Below are 12,611 nucleotides of genomic sequence, written 5' to 3'. Positions count from 1 at the left end.
TATGAGACCCCCCACTTATACCCTCAGGACTAAGAATACCTGCATCAAATCTCCACTCGGCCTTCTTTTCTCCAAGGAAAATAGTCCCAACCTCTCCAATCTATAGCTCCAGTTCTTCACTCCTGGAATTAATCTTGTGCATCTCCTCCATACTCTTCCCAATGTCTTCATATCCTTCCTCACATATGGTGCCAGAACTGGACACAGTACTCCAGATGAGGCCAAACTAGTGTCTTATACAAGTTCAACATGACTTGTAATCAATGTCCCTATTAATAAAGCGTTACATACTATGTGCTTTATTAACTGCTCTCTCAACGTTCTATGCCATCTTTAATAGAACACAGACCATACAGTGCAGAGGAAGGCCATTCGGCCAATCGAGTCTGCACTGGCCCACTCAAGCCCTCACTGACACCCTATTCCCGTAGCCCAATAACCCCTCCTAATCTTTCTGGACACTAAGGGCAATTTATCATGGCCAATCCACCTAACCTGCACGTCTTTGAACTGTGGGAGGAAACTGGAGCACACGGAGGAAGCCCACGCAGTCATGGGGAGAATGTGCAGACTCCACACAGCGACCCAGCAGGGAATCGAATCTGGGATCCTGGTGCTGTGAAGCCACAGTGCTACCATGCTGCCCTGTACATATTTACATAATGTCGTACGTACATATACATCGAGTTTCCTCTGTTCCTGCAACTCCTTTACAGTTTCTCCCTTTATTTTATACTGTCTCTACATATTCTTCCTGCCAAAATGAATCACACCACACCAACATTTTAAATTCAAAACTATCCTCATCACAGTTGACAGTGTTTCCAATCTTCGTATCAACTTCAAATTTTGAAATCATGTGCTGAACACCAGTCGAGGTCATTAATTTATATCAGGAAGACCAAGGATCCTAACACAGCCCCCTGGGGAGATCCACTACAAACCTTCCCCCAATCTAAAAAACAAGTATTTAGCACCACGCTCTGTTGCCTGTCATTCAGCCAATTTATTTTCCAAGTGCCTACTTTCACTTTTATTCCATGAGCTAGAATTTTGCTCACAAATTTGTTGGCTGGAACTATAGCAAATGCTTTTTAAAAATCCATATACACATCAACAGCATTGTCCTCATCAAGATGTTACCTCAAAAAAAAACTCCAACAAGCTAGTTAAACATGATTTTCCCTTAATTAATCCATGCTGGCTTTTCTTAATTACCCTGCATTTGTCCAAGTGACTATTGATTTGTCCCAAACTTTAGTTTCCAGCAGTTTCCCTACCACCAAACTCAAACTGACTGATATATAGTTGCCAACTTTATCCTAGGAGCCCTTTTCAAACAAGGGCATAACATTAGCAATTCTCAAGTCCTCTGGCAACATGCCGATGTCTACGGAAGACTGGAAAATTATCACTCATGTCTCTGCAATTTCCACTCTCACTTCACTTGGATGCATTTCATCCGGTCCTGGTACCTGATCTATTTTAAGATTACCAAACAACTCTACTTCTCAACTGTAAATTATTTGCGTGCACCAGTTACCTCCTCTCTCACCTCGGCCTGGGTAGCATCTTCTTCCTTTATAAAGACAGATGCAAAGTTCTTGTTTAATACCTCTACTATTTCTCCTGCCTCCTCGTGCAAGTCTTTTTTTTATCCCTAATCAGGCTTCTTGATTTTATTATTTATAGGGGCTGGTTTAGCACACTACTAAATTGCTGGCTTTGAAAGCAGACCAAGGCAGGCCAGCAGCACGGTTCATTTCCCGTACCAGCCTCCACGAACAGGCGCCGGAATGTGGCGATTAGGGGATTTTCACAGTAACTTCATTTGAAGCTTACTTGTGACAATAAGCGGTTTTCATTTTAATATATGCTTAGAGAAGACCTTGGGATTCCTTTTATGTTAACTGCAAGTCTCTTTTCTACATATTCTTTTAACTTTTTTTATTGCACTGTAACTTCCCTTATTTCTGATAAGCATGCGTGTGTGTCATAGTGTTATTATTTTTTTCCTTGGGTTGAGCGATAAATAAATGTTATTTCTTTAACTCAAGAAAACCTTGTCTGATTGGCTCCTTATTGCTCACTGCATTAGTTGAACACATTCTGATTTGAAAATGGTTTCTCCTCGTAAAAAACGAACTTAAAGTTTTGTTGTGTCCAACCAAGGAGCTGATAAGAAGAGAGCCAGTTCACTTCTTCTCACATAGTCATAACAAAATTGGGGGCTCGTATCCAGAATTTGTTTCCATAGACTGACAAAAGATCAGTTTGGGAAAGTAAATTGTTACTTCAAACACATTTTAAAACTACGAAAGGTTTTCTTGGGTCTGTAATACTCGAAAGCCAGGAGAACTGAAATTTAGAATGGCTGGTGAAACATCCGGAGGTGGAAATTGAGGACACAAACAGATAAATTAGTGGTAGAGAAATTAAGATTGGAGCAGTGGAAATTGGAACTGGAATTGGAGGAACGGGAAAAAAGAGAGAATGGCAGGAACTGAAGGAAGAGGGAAAGTCCAAAGAAGACAGCAAGAAAGGGACACAAGACTATATGAACTATGCAGGGAGGTAGAGGCAGCCAAGGCAGGCTGGAAAATAGTACTCCTGAAAGGTGAGGGATAGTCCAGAGAAGGTGAAAAGGCTGAACAAAGTCATCAGAATCTGAGCAAGTACAGGGAACCAAGAGGGAATTGAAAGTACTACAGGAGGCAAAGTAAGAAATTGGGCCTTTAATGAATTGGTATGTTCTGCAGTCTAAAACCTAACAAACGCTTTCTAAAAAGACAACAATTTCTGAACACTTTGGAAACAGCAAGGTCACTTAATTCAGACTGCCATGTTGACATTTCCAAGCTGGTAGGATGGTGCACCCCTTAACTATGCAAGAGCTTAGAAAGGGTCCTTAATATGTAACCTATAAAACGTTGATCTTGAACAGAGTGACAAATAGGAAGGTATGAGTATTTGTGCTATATCCATTGGTCAGAAGGATTTAAATAGTTGATTGGGGCTGAATTTCCCACTCCTGTACCTAGTTCTTATGTTTTTGGCACTAGGTAAGCTACCAGCCCTCAGAAAAAAGGTGGATTAATAAATGCTCTGGCACAGGGGCTGGGTCCTGATGAGGTTGCAGTGCTCGTCAGGCACTGTAACCTCAGATGGATTACAAGAAGGACTACCAAGGAAAGGATTTCCTAAAACTTCGACGAGAGAGCAAAATGCTGTTACCACAAGCGACTGAGATCAACACATTGTGCTTCCCCCCCATCCACTGGGATCCCTCCCAACTGTCACGTGTCGTATACCTTTTCCATCTAATTAATGCATCATATCTAAACTGTTGTTTTATAATAAACTTAATAAATTATCTAATGATTGCCTATGAACTGGGGCAGCACGGTGGGACAGTTGTTAGCATTGCTGCCTCACGGCGCCAAGGCCCGGGTTCAATCCCGGCCTAGAGTCACTGTCCGTGTGAAGTTTGCACATTCTCCCAGTGTCAGCATGGATCTCACCCCCAAATCCAAACATGTGCAAGGTGAATTGGCCATGCTAATTTGCCCGAGTGGTCATTTTTCAAAATTCTGCAGATTCTGGAATGGTTCTTGCAGGTCAAACGGTAGCAAACGTAACCCCACTAATTAAGATACTCTGAGAGACAATGAAACTCACCCTGTGTCCAGACAAAGATACTTCTAAAGCATACAGAAACTAAATGCTTCCTCGATTGGCGACGACAAGGGATCCTCGTAATGTACAGACGGATTAATAGAATTCACTTTTGAGGAATATACAAAAACTGGGATGAAGGCCAGCTGAAAGGCTGCCCCAAGTGTGTGTGTGTGTGTGTGTGAACCAGTGCTGGGGTGTCAGAACGCATATGACACCAAAGAAAAAAGCCAGCCGGTAGCAGCAGCAACCTTGCAAAAGCTTTTTGCAGGTATATTGTCATCTGTCTTTTTCAGATTGTTGAAGTAACCATGGCAAAATGCCAACAGCCTGAAAACCTAGGCCAAATGCAGAATTGGACAATCTAAAGTGAACAGCAGCCAGGCCTGATAAGAATTCAGACAGGCCTTATAAACATAGACATGGATCAGAGGCGAACAAGGGCAAGTCTGAACTTATCCTAGAAGCTGGAACTGGAGGTGCACGACCTTGACGAAATAAGAATAGTATTTTGTGTATTGTCTAGTATTGACCTGACTCGCAGACATCTCAAATCCACTATCAGCCAGGCTCAACGGTGCCTCCACAGCATACGTGGGCAGGGCTATGTGCACTCCATACACATGAGAATGAACCTCCAGGGGGCTCCTGGTGTCTTCCATATATGGAAACAGGAATCCGATTGGGTGCTGCAACGCCCCTCCGGCAACGTCATTGACTGGAAGCCAGAGAACTTTTCAGAAAGGCAAGAAAGAGAGAGAGAGGGGAGGGGGTATAAGGAGATCCCTGGAAACCACCCCCAGCAAAGTCTCCACCTCGAGTGAAGACTACATCCCAGCAAAGAGAAGACATGGCGACAACAGATGAGTGTGTGCAAGACCATCGTTCGCAAAGAAGATCCTGAGGAGTTCAGAGGAAAGTAATCGGAATCAGCAGAACTCCGCAAGAGTCGTTCCCGGCAGAGAAGCTTGGTCAAACTCAACTGCACGTATAGTATTGATAAATTTGTTTCAGGATTTAGAGTTGAACTAGATCAGCCATGAACTTGTTGTCTGGTGCAGCAGGTTTGAAGGGCCAAATGGCCTACTCCTGTTTCCTATGTTCCTATGCTACCTGGCACAAGGTCCCCATTTTATCTGTGCCCGGGTTCTCCCAGTACCTGGACTCAAAAGGACAAGTTGGTAGTTCCAGCAGTGGCCATTGTTCCTACCGGTGCTGCTGGGACTACAAAACTGCTGATCTACATGATTGGCCAGTAACTCTCCAACTCTCCAAGGCAGGTTTTCTGCCCAAGTGAGGGTGGAATCCCTGCCTTCGAGGAGTGTTCAATAGCATCAGAGCTGCCGGCATCAGTAGGAATGCCTTCCCATCGGCTTTCTCAGTGCCCTGCCACCCAAAAGCTTCCTGTGGATTTATTAATTCAGGTTCTCTGCAGTTCCAGAAATACAGCATTCACAGCCTTTCTGGAGAAAACACAGAGGAGAGAGAGTCCATGTTCCTGTGCTTCCAGGAGTCAAACTGAGCTCTTTGGAACTCTGAAAATCCACTGGGATAGGATCCAATCACCACCAGCTAATGGATAGAGTACGGCCTTTTGGGCCAATTCTTTGGCCTCCAGCCAATCAATCAAATCGAGTCCCGCCCCATCGTTCTCTCTGGCGCCGAAAAGTCTGAAGTTCCTGTTCAAAGCTAGCAGTGTGTTCTCACATGTAACTTCTGAATTCCTCATTCTCTCTGCTGCTTCATATAAAGATACATGGTCATTAATCACCCACGGGTCAAAAATGATAACAGAAAAATAAAATAAGGGAATAAACAAAAAAAAACCTTATTAACCTCCCTCCTAAAAGAATGAAATGTCAGGACATGGACGTTTCATTATGAGGTAAGCAAGACATAAATCACAAACACGTATGAATCAATCCACCCCCATTATACAAGTTCCCTTCCCAGTCTCCATATTGGTAACTAGTCAGCCCTTAAACCTGTGACAAAGCATCCGCAATCACATTATCCTTTCCGGGGAAATGTACAATTTTAACGTTGAACTGTTGTAATAATAAACTCCAATGGAATTGCGACATTATACAAATGTAGAGCCTGTAAAGAGTTAAACCAAAGAGAAAATGCTGGAAAATCTCAGGTCTGGCAGCATCTGTAGGGAGAGAAAAGAGCTAATGTTTCGAGTCCAGGTGACCCTTTGTTGAAGCCTCTCTTGAAGAGTTAATATTATGTGAAAACTAGTCACTAGATGGAGCTTCGGGACAGAACTATATATTGCACTGGCTCTTGGACGTCTGGGGAAGTTCAGAGGAGAGTCCGGAGGAGAACGGATTAGAACTGAAGGAGACAAGATTCAAAGTGTATTGCAGAGCTAGTTAAGATATTATAGTTAGTTAGTATATAGAGATGGTGTTAATGAGTGTAATTTAATTCTTATATATGTGTTTACTATTTAGAATAAGTGTCAAACTCAAAGTTAGTACTGTTAATAAAATTAGTTTTGTTCTTCAAAAGAGCTTTGTGTGGCTTTGTGATCACTACGCCTTCCATCCTGGAAATCCCTCAAAAAGATCACTACATGGTACCAGGCGTTTTTTCCTAAAGTGTAAGCAATAAGAAAAGAAGAAAGAAAAAGTCATTGTATCGCTACACATCTCAGAATCTGCAAAAACAAAAGAAGAACGGAGACCAATATGGAAGTTCTGAACAAACCAGCACCCTTCAAAATGTATGGAATACGAAGCTTGAATTGGAAAAACTTCAAGGAACAACTTGAAATTTTATAATTGCCTCTGTGCTTGAATCAGCTTCAGATATAGAAAAATAGCCCTCCTCCTAAATATAGCTGGACCACAAGCCAACGACTTATTTAAATTATTTAATTTTGAAAATGATGATAAAAATAACTATGAGCTGGTAATTTAAAAATGTGATCAGTATTGTGAGCCTCACAATGGAAACCACTGTAAAAACTGATTAGAGAAAAATAACTAATTTACAGCCTTGCCCAGTATTTCACTTGCAGCCTTTGAGTTGTGTAAACTTTTCCTTCTGTACATTTTTCTTTCAGCAGCTTTTAGCAGGTTGGAACATTTTCAGTGTTACTCTGTCTGTAGCCTCTCTTCCAGCTTTTCAAAACTCAATCGCAGCTGCACTTCTGACATCATTTTATGAGCTCAAGGTGCAATGTCTTTACTGAACTGAATGCATCATGGATTCATGGATCCCCTCAGACATTACCTCATGGTAGCAGTCACATGAATAGGCAAGCAGAGTATTTGCATTTAAAACCCCCAAATACTGTAAAGTGGTCACCCAATGAGCATTTGGTCTCCTCGAGGTAGAACAGACTGCATTGCAAGTAGAGAATAGAGTATACTAAATTGAAACAAGTACATGTAAATTGCAATTTCGCCTGGAAGGAGTGTTTGGAGTCTTGGATGATGATGAGACAAGATGTTGCATCTCCTGCACATGCATGAAAAGTTGCCATAGGAAGGGGAGGTGATTGATAAGTGGACCAGGGTTTCATGGAGAGAATAGTACCTTCAGAATACTGAAAATGCTGGGAAGGGAAGATGTGTTAGTGGTGACACCACTTTGGGGGCAGCAGAAATGATGGAGGGTTATCCATTTAATACAGAGACTGTTGAGGTATAAGGTGAGGACAATGGGAATCCTATCTCCTTTTTGGGAAGGAGAAGGGGCAAGAGAAGTACAGGAAATGGAAGAGACAGGATCAAGGGCTCTGCCAAATATTATGGGAGGAATCTTAGGTTGAGGGAAAACAGAAGACGCACTGAAGTGCTGAAATGCAGGGTTGCACAATCAGAACAGATACAACGGAGAAAAAGAAACTGGATTTGTTTGTCACATGTACCGAGGTACAGTGAAAAGTATTGTTCTGCGTGTAGCTCAGACAGATCAGTCGTGCATGAAAAGAAAATACAAAGGGCAAACTTAAAATACACAATGTAAATACATAGTCACAGGCATCGGGTGAAGCATACAGAAATGTAGTACTACTCGGTGGAGAAAATGTGTGAAGAGATCAGAGTAATACATAAGAGGGTCGTTTAGGAGTCTGGTAACAGTGGGGAAGAAGCCTTTTTTGAAATTGTTAGTGCGTGTTATTAGACTTTTGTATCTCTTGCCCGATGGAAGAAGTTGGAAGAGTGAGTAAGCCGGGTCGGAGGGGTCTTTGATTATGCTGCCCGCTTTCCCAAGGCAGCGGGAGGTGTAGATGGAGTTAATGGATGGGAAGCGGGTTCATGTGACGGACTGGGCAGTGTTCACGACTCTCTGTAGTTTCTTCCAGTCTTGGGCCGAGCAGTTGCCATACCAGGCTTTGATGCAGCCAGATAGGATGCTTTCTATGGTGCACCTGTAAAAGTTGGTTAGAGTCAGTGTTGATATGCTGAATTTCCTTAGCTTCCCAAGGAAGTATAGGCGCTATTGTGCTTTCTTGGTCGTAGCTTCGACGTGGGCGGACCAGGACAGATTGTTCGTGATGTGCACACCTAGGAATTTGAAGCTGTCAACCATCTCAACCTCGGCCCCATTGATGCAGACAGGGGTGTGTACAATACTTTGCTTCCTGACGTCAATGACCAGCTCCTTAGTTTTGCTGACATTGAGGGAGATATTGTTGTCATTACACCACTCCACTAGGTTCTCTATCTCCCTCCTGTATTTAGATTCATCGCTGTTCAAGATCTGACCCATTACAGTCGTGTCGTCAGGGAGAATTAAATGGGGTCCTTACAGGAAACCGGGTGTGAGGAAATATAATCAAGTTGCTGTGGGAGTCCAGTGACTTATTTTGTTTGAGAGCTTAACCCCAAAAATGAGAACAGAAAATCGAGGAAGGGTAGGAAAGAATTGGAAATAACCAGGTGTAGGTGACAGAAGGGCAAAAGAGGCAAACAGTACGAATACAGTCATCAATGTACGGGGGGGGGGGGGACTCTCCCCCGAGTTCTCCAGAGTTGCACGGCGCTGTGACCTTCAAGGGCTCTTTCGCTACAGGCCCCAAGCAGTTCCAGCCAGCAGACGTTTGAACAAAGTTTTCCAGAGCAACTAAGTGCGTTTTAAACTCTTGTCATTCCAGCAGGTCATCACTTTCCGCTACCAGTATGTATTTATGGTCCTTAGTCTTCTCATCTCAAATCACTGATTGTTATGTTTTATGTAAGTAGTTAGTCCCAAGAGTACAATAGCTGACTGAATCCTGAAGGACATATCTACAAACTGGGCCTGTGGTAGGTGGTGAGGGAACCAACAAAATAGGTGAATAGCTGCATGACCTCAGCCTCACCAATTTATCTGTAGAAACATCTGTTGACGACAGCATTGGTTGGATTGATCACCACACAGTCCTTATGGAGATGAGCTCCCATCTTCACACTGAGGACACCTCCATTGTTATGTGTGGCACTACCACCGTGCTAAATGGGCTTGATGCAGAAAAGATCTAGCAACTGACCAGGGTATCCATGAGGTACTGTGGGCTATCTGCAGCAGTAGTATTGTATTCAATCATAATCTGTAAAACTTATGCCCCGGCATATCTCTGATTCCACCATTATCAAGACAGGGTACCTGGTTCAATGAGCAGTGCAGGACAGCATGCCAGGAGCCACAACATCTAAAAACGAGATGCTAACCTGGTGAAGCTACGACACCAGATTACATGTGTGCTCAACAGCAGAAAATCATGTGTAAGGGACCTTCCTGTTGATTTCCTTGTTTCCCATTTATTTTACTTTGTCGTCATCATTTTGATCCATGGGTATTTAATGGACATATACCATTAAGTCATGCAAAGGAAGTGAGGAACTCAAAAGTTGCAAAATGGTACACTGTGCTATGGAGGTTTAGCTTTTGAACAGAAAAAATCACTTTCTGGAACCCAAGAGATCAGAGGCATTCAGTTCGATTGCTGGTGGTTAATGAATTGGCCAAAGGCCGTATTCTGTCTGATGACAAGCAGTTATTGGGTCCTACCCGTGTGGGATGGTTTTCAGAGAAACCAGGAAGGGACAGTTGTGTACTGAATGCTGAGAGAAGAAGCTGTGAGCTGCTGACTCTCTCCAATTCTTTCTCCAGAAATGCTGCCTACCTGCTGGTTTCTGAATCGGCACAGAAATTTTGAGACTTGGATGAATCTACAGCAAAAATCATTACAGACTGCCGGGGTGCCGGACTGACAGTGCCAAGGTGCTCGGGTGCCAAGTTGGCACTGAGAACCCCCTAACAGGTAAGTTGGGGCATTGGGGAGGGGGGGTGGTGTGCAGAGGTCATGGTGGAGGTTCCAGACATCAGGGCAGCATTTAAAAATTAAGGTTAATAGAAAAAAATGAGAACAGAATAAAGGGCAGCACGGTGCAGAGTGGCTAGCACTGCTGCCTCACAACGCCAGGGACCCGGGTTTAATTCCAGCCTTGGGCGATTATGTGGGTTTCCTCCGGTCCTCCGATTTCCTCAAACAGTCCAAAGATGTGCAGGTTAGGTAGATTGGCCATGATACAAATTGCCACTTAGTGTCCAGGGATGTGCAGGTTAGATGGGGTTATGGGAATAGGGCAGGGGAGTTGGTCCAGGTAAGGTGCTCTTTCAGAGGGTCAGTGCAGACTTGATGGGCCAATTGGCCTCCTTCTGCCCTGGAGGAATTCTATGAAAGCAAAAACCTCCAACTGAAGGTGTAGACTGAAGAAAGGTATACTGGAATACATCCATATGAAGAGAGACTTTTATCCTTTTAACTTTTAATATTATTTTATTTTACACCACTCTTTCCCTCCCCCCCTCCCCCCCCCGTGTTTCTCTGTCTTGTGTGTTTCTCTGTCTTGTGTGTGTACAGGGTTAGAGAGGAGAGTTAGGAATTGGATAATAGTTAACCAGTTGTACTTGCTGCACATTTAATTATAGTTATTGTTATTACTAAAAACAAATTGTGTTTAAATTTACAAACCTGGTGACTGTAATTATTGAGCAGCCAGAGACCAAAGACTTTGGGTATTTTTCGAAGAATTATTGGTTAATTCAATTGTGTGGCGACTCCGGGTCAAGAGGCGCTGGGATTGGCTGTGCCCTCGCTCAGGGTGTCGTAACACAGAACTTACTAAGAATCTTACTCTGGATTTATTCTTCAAACAGTCCACACTATCCAACAACCCGTGCTGGATTTGTACCAGCTCCCAGAGGCAAAAACTGTACACAATCAAACCCCATTCTTCATAGATTCTTCTACTACAATGGAGAGATGTTATCATTTATTTTATTCCTCACTTAATATTTTCTTGTTATGCTATCTCTTTCAATTAGGAAATTGATTACTATTCATGTTAATTGATACGGAATAGCAAGACAATGTCGTTTTTGTTCCCTCCGTGAGATGCAACAATCTGTGACAATAAGATATTTGAGCAAAAAAACAATCTTATTGTAACAAGCAGATTTAAGCAACACACACACAGCTTGCCTTAACTTGTTGAGGGGCAAAACCCACAAATCACTAAACTTCATCAAAAGCAGCAAGTAAAGTTTGAAACTTACAAGTATTTCAAACGTGAGAGACCGTCAAAAGTTTCTGGAATCAGATCCGTTATACGATTCCCCTTTAAATTTCTGAAAGTTAATACATTTTATAATGAGCTTCATGCTGTCTAACAGGGTGCTTTTTAATCATGCTAAAAAGTACCAAATCTCAGCTCTGGTAATCAGAGTTACTGTACTAATGATTAGCTCTAAAAAAAAAACTAGTTCCCTGGAGTAGAAAAGACCAACACTGGAAATTTACTCAGCAAATCTCCTTGAGCAAAATATACCCATTATCCCAGATACACATATAAATAGGGTTCCACCAATCTTGTGCCAAAATTACATCAGCTGAGTGGGAGAACACCAAGGAAATTCCTGTGCAGATACTTACATTGGATTAGTTTTAAACACATTATGCCAACAATCAAGATGCTTTACATAGTCAACTGCCTCACACTTTAAAGATAAAACTCTTGCAGTTGTAGAGACTATGGCACAAGGCTTTTCATTCAGCAAAAAAAGCAACGGTGCTCGCCGCTCACCTCAAAAGAGTTTTTCGCAAAGGTCTAGGGATCTCTATGGTTTGCAATTCACCTTTCCAGATGCTAATTTCAGTTTTGCATTAGCTCAAGGTGATCTCTGGCACCCAGAAACAGTGAAGTCATCAACAGACTAAGCAGCCAGTCACACTGAGAAATGTTCAGAGGGGCAGACCATGAAGTAAAAACCACTGGTGATCCTTTTTATTCATTTTGCAGAGTGTGAAATAAAGCTTTGGACATACATATGGAATTAAGGAAAAAGGTAAAATATAGAAAAATTCTAAAACTTTAAAAATTCACGAAGTTTATCACAACAAAAATTTGACATTTCATAAATACAAAATTGTTCTTTCATGGCCAAAGAGATTGTTCAACAGTAATTATATACTTGTTACATCTCACTTAACAAGGCATAACCTTTTCAAGGATTCACATGAATTTAAGTGATGATTAAGATTTCAGAGATTTTAACAGTGTATTCTTGTGACAGAGTAGTGAAATTGCTGACACCAATATCTGCATTTCCTTGTTTAACTGTACATAAGCAGACAATAGAATTTGCTATCTGTTTCACATTGGTAATGACAGCTAACACTTATGGCTTCATTACAATTGCAAAATCCAAGTATATATTATGAGCTATAGTCTGTGTTTATATGAACCTATACTTGAGTTTGATTGTGAGGGGAAATTGTGGGATCTTTGCTCAGCCTCACAGATTGATATATTTCTCGTTATCAATAGTTCACGTTCTTCAAATCGAGCTGGAGTCCTGAAGTTCACAGCTGCCAGACTGGGCTTGAGGCAGGGACTGAGAGAAACAATGCAAGGGAACAATGCCGGTCTGAT

The 12,611-nt window shown here is 42.2% G+C and overlaps 1 protein-coding gene across 7 annotated transcripts in view; it reads right to left on the bottom strand.

Annotated features, from left to right (window-relative positions):
• Nucleotides 1–12,611, bottom strand: part of LOC140424818 (uncharacterized) — a 223,961-nt gene that overhangs the window by 142,509 nt on the left and 68,841 nt on the right. For 3 of the 7 annotated variants that reach the window (XM_072508275.1, XM_072508279.1, XM_072508277.1), the window contains one exon: nucleotides 11,236–11,307. The exons of the other annotated variants lie outside the window; for them this stretch is intronic. In XM_072508275.1, coding sequence (XP_072364376.1) covers nucleotides 11,236–11,307 — 72 coding nt within the window. The remainder of the gene's footprint in view (nucleotides 1–11,235; nucleotides 11,308–12,611) is intronic. 7 annotated transcript variants of the gene reach the window in all.

Source organism: Scyliorhinus torazame, chromosome 6 (genome assembly GCF_047496885.1).
Source record: "Scyliorhinus torazame isolate Kashiwa2021f chromosome 6, sScyTor2.1, whole genome shotgun sequence".
Classification (NCBI taxonomy): Eukaryota; Metazoa; Chordata; class Chondrichthyes; order Carcharhiniformes; family Scyliorhinidae; genus Scyliorhinus; species Scyliorhinus torazame.
Note: the sequence above shows the minus strand (reverse complement) of the source record. Positions and strands in the feature narration are given on the sequence as shown.